Raw genomic sequence first — 27,575 nt, 5'->3', positions numbered from 1 at the left:
CCAACCATGTCCTGGGATGCTTTAAGCTCAACATTGCCTCTGGTTGAGGGAGGTGACTGTCTCCCTCTACTCTGCTCTCACCTTGAGTCCTGTGTGCAGTTTTGGGTGCCACAATATAAGAAGGATGTAAAGCTATTAGACAGTGTCCAAAGGAGTGCAACGCAGATGGTAAAGGACCTTGAGGGGAAGCCATATAAGGAGCAGCTGAGGTCAAATGGTTTGTTCCGGCTGGAGAAGAGGAGACTGAGGGGAGACCTTATAGCTCTCTACAACTTCCTAGTGTGGGGAAGAGGAGCAGCAGGCACTGATCTCTTCTCTGTGGTAACCAGTGACAGGGCTCAAAGAAATGGTCTGAAACTGTGATAGGGGAAGTTTAGGTTAGATATCAAGAAAAGGTTCTTCACCCAGTGGATGGTTGGGCACAGGAACAGGTTCCCCAGGGAAGTGGTCACAGCACCAAGCCTCACAGAGTTCAAGAAGCACTTGGACAGTGTTTTGAGGTACTTGATATGATTCTTGGGGCTATCCTGTGCAGGGCCAGGAGTTGGATTTCCATGATCCCTGCGGATCTCTTCCAACTTTCACATGTTGAGCTACAGATGCTGTCACGTAAATGGTTACTAGGAATGCTTTTTTTTTCCTTCATGAGTCCAAAACTCTATGTCACTAGATTAAAAAAAATACTGTACTTAATGTAACTTAATATTGCTACTTACTATAACAAAGCTATGTGACATAGTGACTAGTTGAAGGCTGTATTTAAAGTGGGAAATTTACAAATCACTTAGAGAGTCAGGAGCAGAGATACGATGGTTCAATCTTGTGCAAAAAGTCAGACATCCCAGTTTCATCTATTTGTCTTTCATGATACATTAAGTTCATCTGTGAATAATTTAAGTAGAACATAGTGTTTCAGGTGATAAATAAATTACACCATGTTTTCATATTCCCAAACTTTCTATCCACACACTGTTCACTACCAAACGAACTTTTAGACTTATTGCCCATCTCCTCAAATGCATTTTTAAACTGTATGACAACAAACAGGCCTGAATTCTTTCATGCTCAGTCACCAATTCAAGCTCCTAACATTTAAATGGCCATTTTGGAGATGCAACCTCTCTTCCTGGATTTCGGAATATTCTTGAAGACACAGTTAAATGACCCAAGACAGGTGACATTAACTGTGGACCAACAGGTACACAATCTTCAGTCCTGTCCATACAGTGTCAGCTCATCAGTCTCTCCACTAGTCTGGAGGGATGCCATGTTCATTTTTCACATAGCAAAATAAAAGAGAAAAAGGTTGGATTTTTTTTTGTTTTGGTTTTCTTTAAAGGACAATGTAGTAACAATCAGAAAAACTTCCAAGTTCTGCTACAAAACAGGTGCACAACCTAAACCTATACTTGCTTATATTTTCTAAATGAATAGGTTTCAAGCTGGGAGTGTCCTTTTATCATTTCATGATCGTGATTTAATGTTTGACCAGCTCACCAAAAATAAATAAATGAGATTGTTACCATGCTTGTTTGCAAACCCAAACCAATAATGGCTGTTGCTGAGGTGAAATAAATCTGCATTACTGAAGTACTGTAAAGCACAGCATATTAAAGATACAATCAATCCATCTCTCACAGCAGCTTGTAGCAGTAATTCAACTGATTTCAATGAGAGCTGTGTCAGACTCTCAGAAACCTTAGCGCATGCTCTCTGCTAACTCTCTTCCCCATCCAAACAAAAAACACTGAACTCTGCTCTTGTCTTCTGGTTCAACATCATGTCTTTCCCCTTCCTCCTTCTGCTGTAATAAATATTCTCTCTCTACCCCTGTTACTGACAATAATGTAGGTGAACTCTGCACCACATACATCTGTCATTATTAATGACCGCACTGCAGAGAAACGATAGCTCACTCTTAGGAACCAAAAGGGCAAAATGCTTCAGAATTTTCCATTCACATTTTCTTTTTTAAGCATACTTGCTTGGTGACTTTCCAAAGTCATGAGCATGACTCGAACAAGAAAAATCTCTCAGTGTTTAACCTTTGCATAGAAAATTATTTGTTTAAACAGAAAACACTTGTTACTTGGAAAGTCTCATTTGCTTAAAATAATGCTTTGTACAGTATATTACAGAATACAATCAACACAATAAGATATCTTAGTCCACATGGAAAATAATTTTGTTCCTAGCAACAACACATTTCTTTCAAACAGAAGGCTTAAACTGGGATTGTTTTCTTTGCCATTCATTCCCATACCAACATTGCTAAACTAGAAAGTACAAAACAGCAACTGAACTAATTGTGAAAAGCGCAGCCAGAAATGGCTGTGACTGTATGACTTGTACTGTACCCTGAACTCTCTCAGAAAGGCTGCCCTGATAATACGACTTTACTGGGACTGAATCTAAAGACTAGTTTTTTATAGGCAGCTGACGAAATCTTTTTTCCTCTTGAGACAGGAAACAAAGTCTGAGAAACTACAGGAGTTTAACCGCCTTTCTGCATAAGCCTTTGTCCCCAACATAATGACATGCTCAGCACATCAGGTGTTTTCCATGTACCAGAACACATTGCATAAAGGTGCAACACGGGAGAGACAAAACATTTGTCTCTAGCAAATTTAGTGTTTGGAAACACCACATCTCACACAGTACAGGGGATGTTTTATAACACAAAGTATCTACATTACTAGTTTTTTTGCTCAACAAGTACAGGCCCAGAAGTCTCCTCTTTGCTATAACATTTACACTGTAAATAGTTCCAGATATTTTCCTATCAGCTATTCTAACCTCAAGTGAGACTGTGCAATAACCTTTTCTCAGTTATGCTAGGTGTGTCTGAATGGACAAACATACTTGAGAGCAAATGTAGTGTTTGTAATGGCAAACATGCACCAAAAAACATGTAAATGCTAGTTATTATGAGGTGACAGAAATGTTACCTTCTGCTTTTCTAAGTCTATATTACTTCACTAACACATTATTTTTTTTGTAACGGATTAAAACTTTATGTTTACATTCCATACCAGCTATATACTATACATATCTGTCACCCACCTTTAGCATTTATGTTGATAAAACTTGTCGTGAAGGTTATTTTGACTTACTGGAAATGGGCTTTTTCAGAACATAAATTTTAAGGCTTAAGCAGACGCACGTTAAAACCACTAATATGTTCTGCTAAGTCTCTCTTGTCTTCACTCAGCCTCCTTACAAGGTTTTAAGCAGTTTTATTGACATTTGAAATTCTGAAAATGTCAGCTCTTGGCAAGTGTCACAGTCTAAAAGTGTTATTAGTAGTTCTCTTAGGAAGTGTAAAAGAGTATTTTATAAGAACAATTTTGTCTTTCAACAAACCTTTTGCAAATGATGTGATAACCACAAATTCTGCACAGGAAAGAAAAATAAACTGCAGATTCCTCAAATCATATTTAAGAAACAATTATTTAGTAAAGTTACATTATTTGGTGACTTAGTAGTCTGCATTCAAGTTCATACAATCACCACTTCCCAAAGTATTGCTAGAGGAGAAACACTGTAAGAAGGAAACTGTTCTCACAGTGTGCTGCCTCATTTCTCCCACTGCTCTCATCTCTCACCTGCTCGTATCTGAACTGTATTTGAGGGGTCTGACCCCAGACCTTCTCTAATAACAGGCCCTCCAGTCATTTTATGCTAGCTTGCAGCCAAACAAGTCTCCTAAGTGTTTTACTCCTGTAATCCATCTCTAAGAACAGTGATCCTTCCACTATGAATGAACACAGAAATGCCCTGGACTGCACTTTCTCTTCACTTGCAAACATTATCACTGGTGCTGGAAGCCAAGTTGTGGTGGGGATTAATGTACATCAAAGGTCACTGGTTTTCTTATCCTATGAGCAATGGATTCACCTCAGACAGAGGGTGACAAGATTTGTATTAAACACTTCAAAGAGCTAAACTGCATGTGCGCGTCCCCAGGTAAGAAATTATAATGGCACGTTGTTGATCCTGTCCTCCACCAACAAGGCTGATGAGCTCTGTCCTTGAACAACCAAAGGCTCTCCAGAGTCAGGGGTAGCCCTCAAACTCATGCTGGTCACCACATCTTACTTCAAGCTGAGTTATTTACAGCTCAGAATGCCTCAACAGGGATTTGGAGGGAAGATGTGAGAGGAGGAAGAAAGGAGAATCTCTCTCACTTTGTATAGCAGTACACTTGAATTCCAGTGCATTCATTCAAAGGCTGAAAAAATCTTACCAAATTTTCAAGCTACACAAAATGCAAAGTAGTATCAGTAGTAGCATCAGTAAGTATGAGTACGTACCACAGGAGCATGAAAATCATTAATTCCACAAACCTGTTCTGAAAGAAATTAGTGTGAATCACTTTATCCTTAAAACTGAAAAAACATTGTGGTTTTAAATACTCAATATTATCATCCAAGAAAATTGGCCCAGGTCAAATGAGCAAATCTAAAAAATGAGATCACTAAATTTTCTCATCTTGATAGCTTAGTAATAAATAATGTGCTTCTATTCAATCTGTACATTAAGTCTTTCATGTGGCCTTAAGGCACTGTCTTATGGCTGTGCCCATTACAGGGTAGCCATAGAAACTGACACATTTATTTCTTGGATTAGTGTGCCATTGAAAATATTAATACAATGCAGTAAATGGGGATTTAATCTAATCTACTGATGCTAGGCTGAAGTTACTAAAAGGTTGTATGCTCTTTCAGTGGAAGAAGGATTATATTTGTGGAGTACAGCTCCAGTAAAGGTATAATACAGCTGATGTTTTGGTTACAAACATCATCTAAATAACCTATCACATTTCACACACTCCACTGATTCAAAAAGGTTATATGACACACATAGGTACGTCTACCAAACAGGTACCTGTTTCATGTCCTAAGCCTTCCACCCAAAGCTAAGGTGTCAAAACTGAAAGCCATAAAGGAAGAGAAAACAGAGGTGCTCTGCATATTGTGTAAGCAGGGCAAGTGAAGCAGTATTTCACCCTGCAAAAATGCAGAGCTGTACTCCATGGACGTGTCATTAACAGCAAGGTCTATACCCATATAACAATCAACATTTTAATAGCATTCAGTTAATACCTTAAAATCAAAAAAAAAAAAAAGCAAAAGAGTAATATAAGGAAAAGATTTTTAAAAATCTTTATTCTTGAGAAGCAAGATCTGTGTTTTTTTTAATTTGTAGGTCCCTAACAGGTCTCCATAAATATGAGGGTTCCCATTTCAGTAGATCACGTTTGACTCAAGTTCCTCATAATAATTCACAGTACTCAAGTTCTGACTCCCCTTTACTCTGCAGTATACTACATAAATTCAGAAGATATATTCTGACAGATGAACCATTGTTGAAAAGCTAAGTACAGCACTTTGTCCTTGAAATGTTAACATGTAATGCCATAAAGTATTCAAATAATAATTTACTCAATCTTTCAGGGTAATTAATTAAAACGGTTTAGGTGTTAGAGAAAATCACCTTGAGCTTGTAAAATTGGAATGCCTCCTCTTTTCTTTTCTGCATGCAAGCTGTTCCAATGGACTTACCACATGCTTTCCCAGTTATGGTTTTTGATTTCAGCAGATAATAAATAGCCAGGATCTAATTTTGCCATGTCAAAACCGATTATGTTTCACAAGAAAAGGTGGAGTGCTCACCTACCAGATGAAGGTGAAACATAAAACCACTTTTATTTATGTGATGTGTCCAAATTCAACTCAACCTGGCACTAGGTACTGGGAGTATGTAGACTTTAACTGTCATACAAATTTATGCATCCCTGGAAAATGTCAAATATAAACATAAATTTAATCAAGGAATGGAAACCTTTATTATCAAAGAAATAAACACAGTTTTTGACAACTAATATAAATTATCTTAATGCATTTTTCACTTATTTTTCGGAAGGTCAAGGAAAAGAAGAAGAAACACTGAACAGAGACATCGCTGATGAAAATATTTCAGGCAAGTCCCAGTCCAGTTATTAATGCTAATGTTCCAAAAGGAATTTGTGCTCTTTAGCAACAGCATTGCATTCACATGTGAGAGTTCCTTTTCCCATTCATTACAATGGGATAGAACAGAAGGCTTACAACAACAGATAAACAAGCACTCTGTATTATTGTGTAGTTTTCCTCAGTTGAGTAGTCTTTGGACAGCATATTAATGGCTGAAAAAAACCCTGCACATGATGAATAAGGATGCCATTCTCAATTAACATGGACAAAGGATCATAGCCATATTTGGCAAATGAGGTAGCTGTGGTGTAAGAAAAGCAGGAGTATTCACAGACATTGCCGCATACATCACTGTCCGCAAATCAAAACAAGTTAATGACATTTTTGTACATCTGCCCAACTACATGACTACATGTTAGTCTGGTAAGTACTTATTAGACCCAAATTAAATAGCGCAATGATTATAGTTAATATTTACTAAATATAGTGTTATTAATTTCTGCAGCACTAAATATGGATGCTACCAGCATATAAATAAATGCTGAGTACTGAACCAAAACAAAGTTACAAAATATATTATCTTCATTAAATATGTCTCAGCACCACAAATGCTACTATCCATAGATTTTCTATTAACATATATACAGTGGGGGAGGAAGCATCAAATTGTTATCCATTCTCCATAACAAGTGCACTGACAATTTACTCAGCAACAGCTCCCAATAGTTCCCCTCTCAGCCAGCCTCCACACCTTGCACTGGTACACATAATGTCACCAACACAGAAATATCAGCACCCATTGAACAGATGAGTCTCAGACAAACAGATCCCAATTCCAAAAAATCCCAGGTAAGACCAGCTACCACGAAACTTATTCAATAAAGCCATATACCATCAGAAATATGCTGGATATATTATATATGGAAATTCTATACTTTGGCCATGCAGATTGAACAAGATCTCCCACACCACTAAAGCCCAACAAGAAGTCTGAAACTCATTAGCAAACACTGGGGCAAAGAAACCACAGTTCAACCCATACCCAGGAAGGAACGAGGTTTTGAACATTTACTGTGAAGAACCTCAGTCAAGGAAGATTAGCAGCACACACTAGCAGTCTTTACTGTTCAACAGCAGAAAACTTTTTCCTACCCAGAGATGCTTTCCAGTGGAATTTATGTACCAATGGGTATGCACAAGCTCAGCATTCCACACATAAACTTCATAATTAATTAATTAATTCACTACATTAATTTCAGATGCTTGGCAGTCACAAACTAAGCCACACTGGCAAGCCAGATAAACAAAGAAAAGGATACTTTGAGGAAACATCTGTTACCTATCTCTACTGCTAAACTGGCCATGCCAGTTTGATGGAGGATTCCTATCCCAAAGCTTTGCCTGTATTTGAGCTTTAGGAAGCAACCAGTACAGACATTTGTAACAATCACAACTAAGTTCCTAATTTAAATATTGACACCAAGACATTTTTTGAAGATGTTCTTAAGATTGAGAGAACTGGTAGCTCATTTTTTTAACTCACAAGTCTTGTTTATCCATAGTTAATAACCTGGATCCTGAAAGTTATCACTACTCAACTCACATATTTCTTTCTCTCATATCATTAATTATTTGTCCAAATTTGTGCAAAGTAGAATTTGGACATACTTTATTTCTGTTTCATAAAAGATATGGCTTCCATCTGATTTTTTTTTTTTTTTTAAGATCTCCCTTTTCACTTTTATGGGATCAGTTTTCCAACAATTGAGCTTATCAGCCACATCTACACTGCTAGTAATTCAAAACCATGGCATATTTATTGATTCCAAAAACCTATTACATGATATCACTTACATTCCTGTATTTGATTAGACTGAGTTATTGGAGGAACTAACAAAAGATTACTCAGAACTCAACAGAGAGCTTATATAGATGTCATCTTACCTGACATCTAGACTATTTGCTCTTGCACCTTTATTTATAAGTATTGCATGCACAGACCAAGTTTTGCACAAAAAAAAGAATCAGATGCAGGTTCATCTTCATTCTGTTATTTCACCATTAAAAACCCCAACTATAAGAGATAGGTTGCAGGTATAAAACTTTTATCCACTTTTTAAAGAGAATATTAATGAACAACTACATAAAGTTGTATTGATGAGTAAGATGCATTATGACTGAACATCAAGTTCAATTCAAACTTGAGCTATATACTACCTCTAAATATAGGACACGTTAGTTATTTGTATACGAATATAAATTATCCACTTCTTTGGACACAAAATGAGTTTAAAAGATGAATATGTTCATTAGATTTAAATTCATCCATTACAGAAAATATTTTGACATGTATCCTAAGAATAGTGTTTTTAAAACAGTTCAATGCATTAAATATATGCAAATTTTGACAGTAAAAAATGCATACTGCATTGATGAGATACTATCATTCTTCACAATCATTGCAGCCTCTAGCTAGATACAGATTTTTCATGACAGATAGAAACATTTCCTTCTGTGTATCTCATATTCTCAGATTTCCACTTCAAACTGATTCCCAAAACACTTTTAAAGACAGACTTAAAACTGCTGCAAACTAGAATTGTTGTTATACACTTCAGTTAGCCAAGGCTGCCAACGCCAAACCATATTCAATCTCTTTTTAAGTCAAACTGCTTGCCACTGGAATCACATCCATTGGTAAATTTTAGGACGTTTCATTCTTGAATTACCTGCATTATTAGTGCATATACAGGCTGTTTCCAAAATATGCCTAAGGTTGACATATACATGGGGCTTGAACACACAAACAGATTAGCACCCATATCAATTTGAAGCACGTTCACTCTTTTGAAAAATCCCCATGTAATTTTATGGCACAGTTTCAGAACTGGCTAAAACCTATTTAAATTTGTAACTAAATGGTGAATTATGCCACATCTTTGCTTGGTAGATGTCCTACAGTCACATGGCAAACCAGAGCAGCTCACCAATTAAGACAAAAATTTAGTCTGAAGGACTAGGAAGCAGTAATGTCCATTTGCTTTCAAAGCAGAGTATCTTTACACACAGGCATCCTGTGTGGACATGGAAGTGTCTTCACAGAATGCTACTGTACAACAACCATAGTACCATAAATTCACATCAGCCAGGCCCACGGCACTCAACTACACACACAGGCTGCTGTGGATTACAGCAACAGAACTATAGCATAGATAAAGGTAGAGAAACAGATCAAAGGAACAGTGAACAAACTCCCTGTATCGGGAAAATACACTGAATTTCTAATCACGTATATCTACTTATGCAAGGATTTTGAATTTGAAATGGGTATTTAAAGGAAACATGGAAATTTTTACAAGTAGTTGGTCTTCAAGGAACTATGGAGATGTCCCATGAAGGCAGCAGCCTGAATCACTCCATGAGAGTATCCCAGCTTCATGTGGGTCACATTTTTGAAAGCTCCAAGTGAGAACATGCAGACGGGAAGATATGCAATTGTTTTACAACAAAAACAAGTTTCCTGGCATGAGTTTCCCTCAGCCACTGAAGTTCCCTTACAACTACCAGCACTCATTATCCTACTTACCAAGAAAAAGACCTGTAGGGAATCTTGCAAGGAGTATTGCAGAGAGGCAGGGTATCAGTGGGTTTGTGCATTTGTTCCTTACCTCAGATTCACAGCTTGTGTGTGCCTCTGTCTTGCTAATGAAATTCCTTTCGGATTGATCCACTACACAGGGAAAAATAAAACTAACTGAATATTTTTTGAGGAAAGAATAACTCAAATGAATCTCAGACTCAGTTTTGCAACTGCAGGAGGGACAGATAAAATGTGATGTTGTAACTGTGATAGCTAATACTAGTTTAATATGTTAAAATTTTTGTGTTTGATGGACCTTAGAATGCAGATGTACTTATAGAAAAAAACAACAGTCAGTAGAAAATGAATTTAATGTTCGCAGTAAGGTTTCTTTAGGGCCAGTAAGTATAAAACGCAATAGTCCTGAAAATTAACCCCAGATGTATCATTTTGTTAATACAAGAAATGTGCAGGATATCTAGAACACTAAAGTTTATGTAAATCTTTATGTAGGGAAAAGTTGTACCTAAGATAGGGTTATATACCTGACCTGAGGCCAAATCAGAGTCCTTTAAGAATGTAAAATTCCTCTGCACATCAGTGGCATTTTTCCTAGGGTAAGAGCTGCAAGGCCAAGGCGGTCATTGAAATATTCTGGTACCACAAGGCTCTAAAAGCCCGAGCAGTGATAACAGCAGAAGAGCTGTTATTTCAGTACCATAAAAAGAAATATTCTAGAGACATTATTACATTTAAATGTATTCTGATATTGCATTCTGCTTTTCCATCTCAGCAGACACTGTTGCATCTGAACAAGATGGACACAACACAGAGCACAATATTTTATATTAAATATAGTCATAAGGGAAGAACAGCAACCTTGGAATGACTCACTTGCAGGACCAATTCATAGGTTACATTGAGTATGAAAGGCAATTTCAGAATAGTGGTGGAAGAAAAGGAGTTTTATAACAGAGGTGATACAAACTAATTTGGAGACTCATATACAGAGAGAACAGAGTACACAATATACTGTACACAGTTCAAGGGAGGAAAGAATGGTTACTTTTTCAAATACAGTGGTATCTGCAAAAAATAAAGTCCAATTCTGTTCGGTACTGTAACAAAATCATTACAAATGCTGAAATATTACAAATTCAATACTAAAAAGAGAGCACCTTTGCAGTTGTGCCGCACTGAGTCTAAACACAAGATACTAAGAACAGGAGACTGTATTAAGGCAGGACTGGTGACAGACATTGGTAAACAAGTGTAGCATACAGAATGTAACGACATATTCAGGAATGTATTTCAGCCCATATACTAAAGCACTGAGAGGGTAAAGTTTTGTGCATGGTGGCATTCCTCCTTGGGATAATGGGAAAAAAATGGTTAGAAAATACAAGATGTGTTTAATTATTTCACAAACAGCTTGTCACAGTTCTGTATCCTAGATGATACAAATCTTTGTCAGGAAAAATATAATGAAGTTCACCTTTTAAAATCTAATGCAACAGACCTAGCACTAAGACTGTGTAAAAATAGCATCTTCTACCAATGTACTGTAGCATATAAATTGATGTTCATGAAATGTTATTATAATCTAAAGTCTAAAACCACAAAGCAAGAAAATTCCAAGTTAAAATGAAACTTCATCCTTAGCCCACCCAAAAGTGTTTAGATATAGCAGAGCTGGCCAAAGAGTAATAGTGCTATATACAAAATATGCCGCCATCACTAGAAACTTCAAACTAAATATGGAATTCCAGCTCTAATTCTGACCTTTCTCTTCCTTGTTCTTATGGGTATAAACTAGTTCTTTCATTACTCCAGCACTTGTGTGGTTAATAATCTTAAGGTAACTCTTTTTAATTATTTCTGTGCAGCAGAATTAATTCGCCAGCTTCTCAGCTAAACAATCAACCCCAGAAGAAGAAAAAACAAAACCCAAATATTAAAATTATCTTTATGGAGTACTGTGGAGTGGCCCTAAAGGAAAAAGAATTCACATAACTGAGTGGCCCACTCCTTGTACTTCAAACTTGTCAGCTTCGTGGGGTTTTTATTGTTTAGTTTTTTGCTGTTTAGTTTGTTGGGTTTTTTTAAGGGCTAGAGGCATAAGTTATTGAACCACCAGATAAGGGCTGAAATAAGATCTGCTGTTGAGGAAGAACAAGGTTCTCATACTATTTAAAAGATAACAAATTGCAATGTGGAGAAGAGTGATTTTCTCAGAGACAGGGGAGGAAGGGGGGCGGGGAATGGGACATGAGATGGCATAGAATCTCACAGTGTTTCTTTAGACCTCCTCCACAATTATATTTGTGTTGAAGGGCCTCTCCCTCCACAGAAAAAGAGACTGCTCTTTCTCTCACCTGGTTCTATTTGTGGAGAGCCTACTGTTCCCCATTTCTATTACATGATCTCATCTAGATAATGGTTACGAAAGGATTTCCTGATATTTTTGCATTCTACCTTCTTAAAAGACAGTTCCTGGCAGGAGATGGTGAATCAGCTGCTGAAGCAGCAGCCTCTGTTGCAGAATGTCAGGACTTCTAGAGAACATGAGTGAGGAAAGTAGCAGGTGAATGCAGCAATGGAATAACAAACATGATGTTTTGGGGACTGAAGAGAGAAAGCATTTCTCAGAGAAACCCCCTGCAGCTCAGGGAGTTCATTCCATGAGTCAGCAAATATTGCCTGGAATCATGCAAGTCCACAAAAAAAGCAACGTATTTATATATCACGATATATATATCATGAATACCTCTGTAAATCCAAATTCACACAATTTTTAACACCAAAGAACTCACGGTAAAAATCAGTTTGTCTGGGGCACACCCCACAAGCCCCTTCTTCACTGACAGTACAGTTACTTCAGGACCCTCTCATGGAGTCCCTTCTCACCTAGACACCTGGTCAGCTTTTCCCTGGAGACAGTTAAGGTGCCCATACTGGTGGAAATGGTATCCAGCTTTAGCCAATACCAGTCAGAAAATCTGCTTTCTACAGGATATCTTCATGTTTTCTTCTGTTCTAGCACAGATTCCTAATCTCTGGGTGACAGGTACTCTAAGATTGTAATTCACCTGTCTTTTCACCAGGGAGAATATGTGAAACATAAAGGAAGAAAGGAGTGTCCTTTCTTACATGAAACATAAGGGCAGAAAGGAAACCAGCGCTCAGTAATGATAAAATACAAACACATGCTTAAACCAGTACCAAGAGCACAGCCCCATTTCTTTTCCTTAGATGAGTTTCTTAAACACTCAGTGTCCCCTTTCCCTGCTGTCCTCTCCCACACTTGACTGAACACTCAGCTACCAGTGTGTGGAAAGCTCATGTTTACTCACAACATTACATCCTTACGCAGAATAAGACCCGACGATTAAGATACACATCTATTTTTAACTCCTAATAAATAGAAACATGCATTCCAATACTGTATTTTCAGCTTTTTATGGGTCCATTGCTAGCTCAGTAGCAAGAATAAGGAAATATTCTCATAAGTGAATGGCAGAAAATAACAACCAAAAAAAATTACAAAATAACACACGTATTCTCGTGTTCGATCCAAAATCTTCAGAATGTATGCATACCTCATGACAGACTTTGTCAAAGTATCTACAGACCGAAAAGACTGGTAAGAGAGATCAAGATTTTACTAGCCACAGCAAGACTTGGTGCTCCCCTCACTCCCCATGACAAGACTTTCCCTTAAGAGTTAACAAGAGTTAACTCTGCAGTAGAAAAATCTGTGCAGCAATGCTGAAGTGACTCAAACACTACTAACAGACAACAACAGTGAATTTGGGTTGCAAAGTCAAGATGTCAAAATGTAGAAAATGCCAGATTTGAGGCTGCCTGAAAGCCTAACTCAGGTGCCATTTGCAACTGCACTGATGAAAAAGTTGCCATAGTGTGTTCATTTATTCCACATCTGCTGTTTTACTCCATCAACTCCTGCCAATCATAACATAACAAAGAGTAAAATGAAAACTTCCTTAAGTGTCTCATTTCCAGCATTAAGGTGTTTGACTTTGTAACCTAACGGAGTCCTGAACAAATGAGGTCCTCACGACATCAATGTTATAATCTCCTCAACATCATTACAATAGATACTATGGTGATTTACAAAAATGGTCCTGGTGTTGTTCAAAATTACATCTTCAGGATCCACTCTTATATTTATCAAAAACTTAGTTACAAGCTTTATCACATTGAACAATCTAAATAGTGTCTTTCCTCAACAATGAAAAATAAATCTAAAAGTTCTTCATTTCTTTTAGGTTCCGACTCTCAAAGCCTAGAGTTTTCACTGGCTTTGGGAGCCTTCTGGACTTGGTGCTTTATTTTTCACTTACAAATCCTGAAAGTCCATGGCAGTGTCACTTCCTAATAGATCCAGGCATCCACTGATGTCATATATTAAGTCAGAAGGGGTTTGCTTAATTAGAAATAAACCAAAATCTTGTTGATTTTCATCTTAAGGTATTCACTGTTTTTAAGCACTCCTAAGGGTTTACTGATGTTCAAGATGTAACTGGGCAAGATACACTTCATCTCAACACAGGAGCGAACAGACTCCACATAGGTGCCATGGTTAAACAGCATGTTGTCAGACCAGGTTATGTGCCCTCAACAAGTAGTTGGCATCCTCCATTCCCATATTTTTTACCCAAATATAACCTGAAAGTGTGAGCCGGTCTTACACAAAGAGTGAAAGAGCAAAAGGCAGTCAATTTGCTTTTCATTCAAAACAAACCAGAACAAACTAGGAAAGAAACTTTTTGACTAATTAACAATTCCTTCCCCTGGGTCCTCCCAGAAAAATGCAACTGTCATCCCCCTTTAGATTTCAATGTCCCTATACAGGCACAAAATACTAGCTCAGCTAAAAGTTCCTCACAATTGTCGTGTAGCTGTGCTTTCAGTTGCCAATGCTTTATGAGTTTTAGAAAGAATACAGTCAATGCTGTGGTTTCTGATGTAAAATGAAACCTGGAATCTAATTTGAGACATCAAAATCTAATTGCTATTCATAATACTGAATATTCTGCTTTGTTATATTTAAGTTACATTACAATTGATATTAAAACTCAGTTTTATTATCAGACTTAAAACTGAGGTCCTTATCAAGGTAAATCTCCCCCTAAATCAACAGTGTTGCCCAAAGAGTGTGGATCAAAACCAGTATGAAAGAAAAAGCCCACTAGCTCTCACATACACATGAAAGAAATCCTAATAATTTGCCCATATCTCTGTAAAGGTGCAAGCACAAGGGCAGCCTCCCTCAGTAAATTTTTCCACTCACTTTACTTTTTTTTTACTGATTTTGTTCAATGTACTTTTAGGAAAAAAAAGTAAAAACATAAACACACTTCAGCTAGCAAATGCCAGAAGAAAAATATATTCCAGCAGTCTTTGGCCAACTTAGATTTGAAACGAATTTACATCCTCAAAACACCCCTTAATTGTGTTAAAATTTTCTGAAAACTTATTGCACATTTTTCTTCCAAAATTCATGGGAACTTTTTCCTTTACAGTCCATTCTTCACTCGCATGCCCTTTTTCTCTCTCATTGGAAAATATATCAATTGCTTTATTTAAAAAAAAAAAAAGTGTTTTGGCATGGCTGACCTGTAGAGATACAGAGCTAAGCAGAGTCAGTGAATCCACTCACTCTGATATGCACACATGATATGCAATTAAAATCTCCATTCACATTCCTACGGGGTTGTCAATCAAGAGAAAAGCCTTTTTGACAACACCCAGTGAAGCGTACCAACTAACTGCTGAACAGGAACTTAAACAGTAACAGCTTTTGTTACTAGCAAGAACGGATTTTACCAAGATTGGGCTCAGTTTCTAAAGAAATAATTATGTTAAAATTTTGGGGCTTTTCATTAAAAATTAAAATGTGTCACAAAGCTATTGTGTGTGAAGCTATCATATTATGTAATACATGAGGGTTATCAGATATATGTGGAAAAAAAAACCCTCTAACCTCTCTTGACTGTAGGAAACAATTTATCCTTTCATACTTAGAACAATGAACAATGATTACAAGCTCATTTTTAGTGAGAAGAGAACATTATTCTAATTGTATGTTGTCTATTTGGTAGGCATCGAATATCTTTTATAACATTACATTATAAGCTGCCCGGTCACTAAACTAACACTAAATGGCCTGCTACTGCCAAAAATGATACTGCGAACAATTTATTTCTGACACACTGGAAAATGATGTGGCTCAATTATAAGTATTTACAACTCCTTGAAAATATCCTGACTTTCAATTTACAACAATAGAGGAAAAGTCTTTGTTAAACACTGAAGATGCTAACATTTACTTTCTAATACCCAGTTAGATAATGCACAACACATAGGAGCATTAGAGTACTTCCAAATCCAATCTGTAAAGGTAAAACCAGTAAAAATAAATAGGTTGTTGACAATCTGCTGTTTGTGTTTTGAGCACTAACCTTGAATTACAGTTTTCAAACATGCTAATATTATTAAATATTGAAATACTTGCCCTCTTGCTTATCACACTCCATAACTGAAGAGAAAGCAGATGCATACTGACTATTAACAGTCATGACAAATTGCCTTACTAATGAATGTTACACACTGAAAGTGCCATAACTGATTAAACCACAATTTCCCACTACCAGATAGAGAGAGACTTGGGAACTCCAGCAGTGGACAACTCTGATGTTCTGCCAACAGGCCTTCAGGGCACAGTGTGGTATTTAGAAAAACACACTGTAAATTCCATATGAATATATTCTAAAAGACTATGTGTATACAACAGGTTTTAAAGAACATTAGATGAAACAGCTTAGGTTCGCAGCCGATGAGCCATGCAAAATGGATGTGTTTTAACAATTTTAGAATCATTACAAGGCTGCATTGGAGAATATTTCTATTGGGTTCCTCTGCCCCTCTCCCCACCTCCCCAAACATTGCTTGTGCTTTGCTTTCACATAAAATCTTTTGTCAGTCTCTTTGTTGGTGCAAAATTGGCAGTGGTTCAAATTCAAAGTACTCCTATTCATTTACTGACCATTAAACCAATGTCATTCTAGTTCACATCAGCCAGAGAGCTAAGCTCTAAAAAACATAAAAGACTTGCTTCACCACTGACGAATAATGTGTACATTTTTACAGAGCTTAAACCTTAATGCTTTGCCTGAAACTAACAATACAGTATACCTTATCATTCCTTTTTCACAAGCAGGCAGCTGCTGAAACGCTTGCCACTTCAAAATATCAATTGCTTGCCAGAGTTGTCCTCAACACACCCTGTCAAACTCATGTATATTGTGCAATGAAAATGGTGCAGGACTGAAAGCTAGAAATTGTGTCAAATTCTGCTGTAAGGGTATGATGTGCAAAGAACAATGTATGACAACCGTAGAGACTACAAACAATAGCAATGGAGCCAGACACTACATATATCACAACTGTGCCTGTACATATTTTATTGTATGTATTATATATTTAAAGCATGACAAATGTGTCATTGTAGCAATGTGCTACACCAAGTAGAAACCCTTCAGCTAGCTATGCTTTTCCATTTCTCTTGATGGAAGTGTAGTGGTATTTTTCTGCCCTCTGAACATTTGTTTGTAAATCACAGAGCACAAAAAAAACCAAAAATCAGGTTTTCAAAATGAGTAACAGAAAACAAAAGACAATACTACTAGATGAAAAAAAGAGATTTAGTTCAATTAACACTTTCGTTTTTCTCTACGGACACATAGCCAGGCTACCTTAAAGAATATCTGAGGCTATGCAAGACAAATACAATATCACTGCACCCATAAATTACAGTGTGCCTAATTTTAATGTAGATAAGTGCTGGCCTATTGATTTGCATGTTTCCCTGGCAAAATGGAAATCCCATGTGAGTATGTTCTTTGTCTGTAGAAAATGCATTTTAGAAAACCTTTATGAATACAGCAATCTATGCTAAAAAGGAAAACATAAGTAACTAGTATAAAATTACATGTGGAACCTAGAGGAAGTAGTGCTCATACACACACACATGTATACATGCATCTGTCTATGTATGCATGCGAGAATGTATGTTACACAGTCACATAGTTTTTTAACATGTTGTTAGAATTTCTAAGAAGAGTCTAAGGCAATGAAAATTCAGGCTCTGAACAGAATCTTAAATTAGCTGAGGAAAGAAATGAAAATTGCCAAACTAAGTAACAAAGTAAGTTAATCATAAAGTGACCATGGAATGCTAGTCTTAAAGAAACAACACATGGTTGTGATGAAAAAGAAGTATTTAGGAGGAAAGATGAGCGCAACAGCCCAGAACAGCTTTCAGGTTGCAAAACCCGAACACACAGTATTCCATGAGGGTCATTAACTGATATAATCCTAACCAAAATGAATAGATACACCATTAAGGTGTTAATAAATATTTTGGAAAGAGAATGAGTGTTTTAGGTGCTCCGGGTTGCTGACCTTTGCTGTGTTTATTAGTGGGACAATGATGCATTATTAACACACAGCAGCTGTACCTGAACTGCTGCCATGAACATAATAGCCTTTTATAGCCATCAGGGGAGTGAGATAGGAGGCCTTTATTAACCACTACACATGATTAGCACATTATGTGAACTTTAGTAGGCAAATTATCTCTTATTGAAATATAATGTTTGTTATAACTAATTGTAAACATGATTTAAAAAACTTCTCAATGAAAATCTAAGAGTTTTACTGCCATTTAGTGAATAACCCTCTCAGCCACTAAAATAATAATTCTTCTTTTCCTTTGTTCAACCTGTAAAAACAACCGTGCCTCGCAAAAACTTATTGCACTATGATAAAAACACCGAAGTAAATGACTCCCACATCTTGAATATTATTCTTCAGAACCATAAAAAAAAACATAAACAGCTATTTCCAACACAATTAAGAAAACTGTTAGTGAAGAAAAAAGAACTTGCCTTATATTTTCCTATAAAGATTACAGGCAGTTCTTAAAAGAATCAGTTTGCCAATACGTTTTCAAGAGTTAACTTGAAAAAACAACACCATCATTTACTTCAAAGAGCTTAATTTTGGGTAAGATTATCCCATTAGCCTTCGCAACTGAACACAGCACTGAGAGTCCATTATGAGCAGTCTTTTATGCCCTAGTAGAAAGTCATTAACATAAAATAAATCATTAGCTTTGATATTAAGCCTCTACTATCTGCAGGTTTCTATGACTAATGCCCACAACTTTGTCTGCCAAATGATCAATTATATTTTTTGAAAGGTTATCACCCCTTTTCACCATTATTTTCCCCTTTACTATTTATTATTATTTCAGGTTGATGCAAACACAAGGATTGTATGAGAAACAAATGTTTTCTCTTTTTCATGAACACAAACATACACACTTTTGGCAACTGTGAATAGAATAGGACTTTGAAAACCCAGTTACTTATAGTACAGGATAGAAATGATGTATTCTCAGAGTAAGTTCACTTCCTTCAAGCTCAGCAATATATAATGAAGCAGAAATCTGCATATGTATATACATATAGAGTAGCATAGATACAATAGGAATTTACATGTTTATATAATCTTTTCTTCTGGCAGGAACTGTCTGGATAAATCTTTTGCTTCACATTGCAGACTTCGTACTTCCTTTACTGACCCATTTCCCTAAGTACAGGTTATCACTGTCTGATTTCAGAGTTCTGATTTCTTCTTGCATATAGAATAAGAACTGGAGTTCACTGCAGATTTTCTTAATATAGCAAAAATACATACCAGCTACAGTAACTTTCATTTAACCTTTAAGACCATATAATCAACAACAACAATAGCAGGAGACAAAAGTACTACCACAGCAGCTCAATTTCCATGCTTAGCCAGCACTACCTTTGAAAAAAGCCACTCATGCCACTTTTGATTGGTAGAGAGTGGTTTAACAGTCAAGAATGTGAATGCTAAAACATTCTGACATTTCCACTAACCTGGACTTGTCAGATGCTCATGTAATTCAAGTATGTTTTGCAACTTAGAAAACGGCGTGTTTCTTGGGAGGAAACCATACTACAAGGATCTATAGCAAATCAAATAGCAGCCCAGGGAGAAATACTACATGAACAGTTCAGGAACAGTGTTAGCGTATGTGCAATTGAAAGATAAAATATAAACATTATTAGAGCCATATGAAATTCAAATGATAAAAATAAACTACTTACTGCAAACATAAGAAGCAAAAGAAAACCACAGACATCACAAATATCTACTGCACCAAGATGTCTGGTGAAAAGCAACTTTAAGTTTGAAGGTCTAAGTCAAGATTTAAATATTTTATTCCACGCCCTGACTTACTAACCAAAGAACCGATCACTACCGATGAACATAAAAGGCAGATAGTCCAGTAGAAGGGGGATGAGAGTTTCTTCTGTGCACTCGCTGCTGTGGCAGGGCAGTGCTTGTTGCTGCTGCTACATAATCTGTGCCTAACCATAGAATAACGCAACGCTGCCGTTTTCGAACTGAACGCTGTAGGGAAAAGCGTTATGACCAAGAAAATCTCATTTGGGTTGATGTGAATTCCATGCCTGAAAGTATTTTGGAAGCACTGCTATAATTAAGAGTCATTTGGCGAATCTGTTATAAACCGTGTTTTGGAGCAGTTTGTAACTCAACATTTTTAATGAGAAAACATTCCTTGGGCAGAAAATCGGTACCTAGTTGCATAACTAAAACAGTTAGAATAGACTATTTCAGTTGGAGGGGATCTACAGCAATCACACAGTCCAACTGCAACAACAAAACATTTAAAACTAAGCTATATTGAAAATAAGTATTTCAGTGTATGCAGTCCATGCTAGATGTTCAAAGAGCATGTGTCCTCTTCAAAAAGATAAACAAAGCTGCCACTAATTGCCTCTGCTGTCAGTTCCAGAAGCCAAGGTCTGCACTGATCCAGGGACTACCCTCTCACCATGCAAAGTGGTGCTTTCAGGTCACTCTTGAGCCGTGCTGAGAGTGCTGTCAAAGGAAGCTTTTTACTTCCAATCTCTAAGCTTTGTTATATCTACCATCAATACAGGACTTAAATATCCAAGAATTTTTATCTAAATCCTACCATGGTTAGGATAATTCTCTTCTTAAATATAAATTGTGTTTTAAACATAGCCCATTTTCAAATGCTTCTGTACATTCTTAGCAAGACAAGACAGTCCTGCTAAGATGGGAATCTGAGGATCGGAGGGTAGTCAGTTCTTCCCAGTAAACATGCCCAACAAGCCCCAAATTCAACAGCTGTGACTGCCCAGTCTTCCACATTATCAGCTTCTCAAATGCAGCTCCAGCTGCTCTTTCGTTTAATGTAAACAACAAAGGTACTGCGTATGTAGTGTAGTGTTTAGCCATTTTTAGTAGTTTACATTGTTTTCACGTTTTTTTCAGAAGACCTCATGATAGGCTGATGAAGGCTAATGCCCTAGAGTTGAAACGCATCATTCTGTAAGAGAATAAAACATAATTCCTCACATGGAACTGATGTTTGGCAGAAAGAAAAAAAAAATTGCTGCAAGTGCTTTCGTTTATAGACATCTTTGAGAAAGATTTCTCAAAAGCATATATATAAATTGTTTTCTTTATTCCACTAAAGTTGGGACCACTTCTTTTCTGAAACACTGGAATTTAAGGAGGCACACTTGAGGCTTGCCCACAACTCTAAGACTACATACTAAGGTCTAGTAATATAGGAAAGAAAAGTCCATTTCCCTTCTTCCTATGTGATATTTTTGAAACTAAAACACTTAACACTTGAACAGTCAGCCATAATGCAACTATTTAGTCCTTCCTTTAAGAAACAGCAACATATTTAAAGTATGATTCTAATGCAGTAGAGGACAAGGTAGTTCTCTAAGTGGAAAAAACATGTCCAGAATAAACAATATGAGCATGATCTAAAATGCTGCCAAAACAGTAACACAGCATTTCAATTTTAGAGCTGCCCTTCAGAGCACTTGCCATAATGCTGAATTTCAGATAGAGACTGGATAGAAGCACGCCACTGGAAATAATGTACTCTTTGTAAACAGCCATGGAACATTTTATTTAGAATAGTGTCTATGTTAGATTAAAGTTTACACAATAAATTAGTCTAAATGCCGAGTATAAATACATGCACTTTTGCTCTGTGGAACTCTGATTACGAGTGGGATTGTTACCTGCTTACAAAGCACTGTATTATATCTCCTTATCCACTTCTACCCAATGTCATTCTGCTTTTTTCATTTTGAAAGGTTTTGCTTCCCTCTCCCTCCTTTCTCCTCTTCACTCCTCTTTTTAAAAACAACTACAGTCTATCATTTTACCTCTGCTGTCTGGCTGTATTTTTCCACTGCATTAAGAACTACCAGTGAATACAAGAAAGATGAGTTGTATGCTCCTGTATTTTTGAACAAGGTAGCAAATCACAGAAGAATCCAGTGCATAATTCTGCAGGGCTAACCATTGGGAGCAGTAAAGACCATTATTTTCTGCCTACTGTTGGCAGAGGTCAGCATCCCTGTCATTAGCTGTGTCAAACTATAATTATATAACTGCACTTTATGTGAGCAGATATCTGAAAACACTGCAAAGTTGCAAGTATTAAAATTAAAATATACCAATCCTTCTTACAGTACTGATCAAAGCAGTCTTTGGAGATGACACTTCAATGTGGAAAGCCACAAGGCCGTTATTTATTGCTCTCTACATAAACATTTAAACTTATCCTACTTCTTCAAGCAGCTCAAAATCACTGGCCATTTTCTTCTATCAAATTAAGACACTTGGATTATCAAAGTTATTTCTTTTATAGCATTCAACTCAATTATGGAATGTGATGCTTCCCAAAATAAACTTCAACTGAACAGACTACTCACATTAGCCTGCACATATCTGAAATGCAATTATGCCTCAAGTTTCAAGAGTCAAGCAGTACAACCCCAACCCTAAATCTGTCCAGTGTAAGAGCTCCACTATGTTATTTCAAAGGCTGACCTATATACCGAAGCATACCGTCCATTCTGTCTGTTTGTATAAGAGATACCTCACACAGTTGTCATAACCAACATTGTTTGCATTGTTCTTTCACTTTTCTCTCTTCATGGGTAACGCAAGAGAAACAAGGAAAAGCCTGCATAACAATATATGCAGAATATAACGAGCTTTCACAGCAGATACAGAAATATTAGGCTAAGATGCTTAGAATGCTGTTTTAGGTTTATAAAATAAAGATCTAAGCAGTCTTCTGAAACAAAGCCTGCCAACTGAAAATTGTAAGATAAGAGGCGATTGTTTGAATCTACATTATTGCATTTTCCTTTGACTACAGAAATGTGCACTGTCAATACCTCCCATGCATGTGCCTGGGAACTTTTATGCTATGAGTAATCATCTGACCAGGAAAAAAACTAGTGCTAACAGAACAATTAGAAAACTAAACAGGCTAAGTTATTTGTGGAATACATTCTAATTTACCAGCAGCTCAAGCAGACTTAAAATGTAAAGAATCAAAGTCTGGCAAATTTGTAAAAGAAAATACAGCACCAAACCCCAGTATGAAACAATAGGGCCAAATCCTCTAATACCAGCCAAAAGCAAGTTTTAACTAACTTTACAAGAAGCAAAATCCAGTTTCAAATGAGTTTTGCAGGTAAAGACCTAACGAAGGTCACCATTCTGACCCAGAGCATGGATCCATCATACTCCATCATCTCCATCTCCTTTCCTGGGAGAGATCAAAAGCAAATACTCAACCAAACATACTGAACACAAAATTCTGCAGGCCTCCTGCCCTTCAAACTCCCTAATACACACAGCCTGAAAATGAGTGACAGAGCAATACTGTAACATGACGACATGTTTAGAACAAGTCAGATAAGTTTTCCCAGCAATGTTAACCATGCTGCGTGAAGGGGGTGAAAAATGAAATGTTCCCTAAATGTATGCCTCCAAGGGGCCTGGCAAACCTACTCTGTCCATTTAATGTAATCAATGGTCAGTATCAAAGACATTTGAAAAAGACATTTGTTCAATACTCTGTATCTTATACTGAAACATTCTTGGTAAGTCTTTTCCAAGCATAAAACATATGTCTTATGACTGTGCACTTTTAAGCACATTATCAGTTCAGGCAAAGTGAAATAGAAGAGTTGCAACTTGTCTACAGAATGAGTGTCTCATTTGCATTTAAAAAGAACAGTTTGCTCCCTCATACATGGCATGACTTGAAAGAAGCTTTAGCCAGCTAGTAAAGAAATTCTGAAAACGACTTTCTAAATTAATTTATTCGATTTGCAGTGCAACACACCAAAAATTATTTAAGGAACTTAATTGGAAAATGATTTAATATATTAAAGTAATTCCTGATTTTCCAAAGCATTTAACTTTTAAATTAAATCTGGCCCACTATCTCAAGAATGATGACTGAAATGTGTATTCAAGTCATTACCTTCTTCCTGAAGCTTTAAATCATTGATAGGTTTAATAACGTTTGTCCAGTTTCACTGCCAAACGGGTCGTCAAACACTTCGGTGCTTATGTCATTAATATCAGCCCAAGCTTTTCACATGGCAACACTTCACTGTTACAATTTACAAAACTGACAATAGAGAAAATAACAGCAAGCCACAGATGAAAGGCAGCAGTAGCCCCGTGATTACCCATGAGCACTAACAAAAAAATAATGCACACGTAAATGCTCCTACGCATCTGAACTCTTCTTGCTGAACAAAGTTCACTTCTGGCACAAACTTCCAATCTATAGGGCAGGTTTGCCAGATGCTGCAAAACAGTTACTTAAAACAGCGCTAACAGTCATACCTCTGGGATCTCTCTTGAAATATCCTTAGGCATCCACCACAAAGGGCCAGATTTATCCCTGGATTCTATAACTCCATTGAGTATATGTGAAATGCAGCCAGGATGAATTTGGTCCTTTCTGCTGTGATTGGTAGATGCGACCATGTGGGAAATCTTTCCGGAAAACTGAGAGGGCTTCACCCGGGCGCCGCAGCCTCCGCGCCTCAGCACGGACACACGCTATTTTGCTGTTTATCTCTGAATCGAGGCAGCTGCCCGGCATGAAAGGGACGGCTCGGAGCGTCTCTCTGACACGTGAGACCGTCACAATAGCCGGGCGCGGGACCGGGCTGTCCGCCGCGGGCCACGCCGGGCCGGGCCGGGCCGGGCCGAGCGGGTCCCCGCGCCCCCCGGTCCCCGCCGCCCCCCGCACCCGCGGCCGGCCCTGCGGAGCCTGCGCACGGCGGGGTTTGCGCTGCCAAAAGCCATCTGCTGCCGCAGCCCGCCGCGGGCTGCCACGGCGGGCTCCCGAACGAGCGCCCGAGCGCGCAGGTTTGAACGCATCGCTCTCTCCCGGCTTGCTCCCCCCTTGGCCGGCGTGTGCTCAGAGGAGTGCTCCGGGCAACTCGCACTTCTCCGATCGTTTCCTAAGGCCACCGTTTTATTCATGTGCAAAGCCCATTCCGTAACAGCAGAGAAAGTGCAGCTCATGCATAAAGCACCAGCTGGCTCAGGCCACAGCGGCAGTAACAATGCGGGAACCCCAGCCCCCTTCCTCGGCAGTAAAAGTCACGCAAAGTGCTCCGGGATCGCAGCACCAAACTCTCGGAACCGGACTCAGGATTTGGGCAAGCGCGGACCTCCTCTGCGGTTCCTCCTTCCCGGGGATCGGGAACCTAAAACTTAGCTCTCCTCAGGTACTGACCCTATTTGCAGAGGTTTAATCAAGTTACAGAGAAATTGGTAAGGCAGTTGCACAGCCGGGACAGTGTCGAGCCAATGTTCTGAACCGACTTGCCAGCACTATACACACTTACTGTGCATATAGAGAGATGTGTATGTATGTCACACACATACACACACAGATACACAAACGTGCTCTCGGCACCGCCAAGTACCGCTCTGACACACGAACTGCGGGGCAGAGTTTCTGCTGGTTTGTGGGGGGCACGATCTTTCTCATTAACAGCAGCCGTGGAAATTCAAGTCCCCCGCATCAGCATCCCCGTCCACGCCGTTTCTCCGAAAAGATGTTATGGAAAATGCCTTCCCCCCCACACCCCCCCGCTCCAGCCGCCCGCCCCCAGACTACTCCGGGGGTTTAATTTGGGGTGCCTGCGGGGGAGCCGGTGTGTGTCCCGGCGGCACCGCTCCGCGGCGGGTGGCACTGCGCTCCCCAAACCCCAAACCCCGGCAAGTGCGGCTGCCCTCCCTCCGCCTCGCCGGGGGAACTTGGTGCGCCGCTCGCCAAAGCGCAGCGCCCGCTCATGCAACGCGCCGCGACAACAGCACACACCGACAGCACAGATAAAACACCTCGGACGACACAAAACACGAGTCACCTTGTTGCAATAGTAGGGGTCCAGGCAGGGGGAAGGTCCCAAACAAGGCGTATCAGGAGCGGCTGCAGGCTGAGGAGGTGGTGAATAAAATCTTACGTCCATTTCACTAAAACATCAAGCAAACTCCTTTCCTTTTCTTTTGGTCGTTAATGTTGGTGCAAAAAAGGGGTGTGTGTGAGTGTATGCGTGTGTGAGGGAAGGGGGGGGACACACAAGACTGAGAAGGATAAAAAAGAGGTGCCTGACTTCAGTAGTCAAACACCTTCCCTGCCTCACATCCGTTTGTGGTTTGTAAAGAGAGAGAGGAGAGAGGAAAAAAAAAAAATCTCTTCCAAAAAAGCACCGGTCTGCAGATGTCTGCGAGAGAACCCACGAACCCTCCTTCTTCTACGGCAGGGCAGGTAACTTCGAGTACTTATTGTTTCCCCCACGCATCGGCACCGGGGCGCTCGCTCCGTGCGTGCCGCTCTTTATGGGAGTCTCAGAGTTGGTTCGCTTCTCCCTCCCTCCCTCCCTCTCGCTCGCTCCCTCTGTTCTTTTCCCGTTCTTTCTTTCTATTTTTTATTATTATTATTATTATTGTGATTGTTGTTATTTTTTATTTGGTGGGTTTTGGTGGCGGTGTGTTTTGGTTGCCCTCCACAGTGAGGAGTGGGCCCTTGCGGGGGCGGGGGATAAAGGGAGGCGGCGACAGCAGCCTGGGGCCCCGCGCACCCCCGGCGGGAGCGGAGCGACGAGGCGCTGGAATGGCCGCCCCGAGCCGCCCGGCTCTCTCGCCTCGGCTCGGCCCGGCCCGGCCCGGCTCGGCTCGGCTCGGCTGGGCGGGCGGCGGCAGGGGACGCACCGCGCTCCGCCGCGGAGCTGCTGCTCCGAGCGTGCCTCACACAAAGAGGCCGGCGAGGGAAGAGCCATTTGCGGCCGCCGGGGACGGGGCTGGGAGCCGCGGAGAGGGGGCGCTGCCGCGCCCGCCATCCCGCCGCCGTCCCCGCCCTTTCCCACCCGCCTTCCGCGCCCGGCTCCCGGCGCCGCCCGGCCCCGTCCCGTTACTATGGCATCTCCTCCGCGGCGGGGCCGGGGGCAGGCGGGAGGGCCGAGTGGAAGTGGTGGTGGGAGAGTCTCACTGCGCCCGCCTCAGGCTGTCAGTGTGGCAGCCGGCAGGTCCTTTGAGGTGCCTCTGTGAGACCCCCGGCCCATCTCCACGGCCGTGTAGCTTAGATGGGATCAGGCTGCCCTGCCAGCCCTCTGAGGTTGACTCGGTCCGGCTGCCAGCAGAGTCCATAGTCTCCAGTCCCAGCAGAGTGGAAGCCATCGCCCAGAGTTTGTGGTGGCAGAAGTACGCTGCGATCCATGTGCGTGCCCCAGAAACCAGGAAACAGGCAGAAAGTATAAAGCACCAGTGAGATAACTCCTCAGCCGGGGTCTGCCCCATTAGATCATGGTGCTCAGGCCTGGCCCCGCTGTGGGCAGTACTGACGCCAGGCATGGGAGGGAAACTTGGGGAGATGGGCAAACTGAGAGGGGAGGAAGGAAGGGCAAGAGAATGGGGCAGGGAAAATGAAGAGGAGCTCAATTAGCTGCAAACAAGGGTGCTGACAAAGGAAAACTGGGAATCCAGTGGGATGCGGG

General features: G+C 39.6%; 1 protein-coding gene across 4 annotated transcripts in view; it reads right to left on the bottom strand.

The window, feature by feature from the left end:
- TOX (thymocyte selection associated high mobility group box) overlaps positions 1–26,436 on the bottom strand; it is a 223,397-nt gene extending 196,961 nt beyond the window's left edge. Inside the window, exon 1 of one of the 4 annotated variants that reach the window (XM_050328971.1) lies at positions 25,950–26,436. In XM_050328971.1, coding sequence (XP_050184928.1) covers positions 25,950–26,051 — 102 coding nt within the window. In that variant the 5' untranslated portion in view covers positions 26,052–26,436. Of the gene's footprint in view, positions 1–24,037; positions 24,280–24,408; positions 24,657–25,949 lie in introns of those variants that run through there. The other 3 variants (XM_050328992.1, XM_050328963.1, XM_050328982.1) reach the window with 3 other exon arrangements.
- Between the last annotated feature and the right edge of the window lie 1,139 nt (positions 26,437–27,575).

The sequence above is a fragment of the Myiozetetes cayanensis genome, unplaced genomic scaffold (genome assembly GCF_022539395.1).
Source record: "Myiozetetes cayanensis isolate MyiCay16 unplaced genomic scaffold, myiCay2020 scf1, whole genome shotgun sequence".
In the NCBI taxonomy this organism is placed as follows: Eukaryota; Metazoa; Chordata; class Aves; order Passeriformes; family Tyrannidae; genus Myiozetetes; species Myiozetetes cayanensis.
Note: the sequence above shows the minus strand (reverse complement) of the source record. Positions and strands in the feature narration are given on the sequence as shown.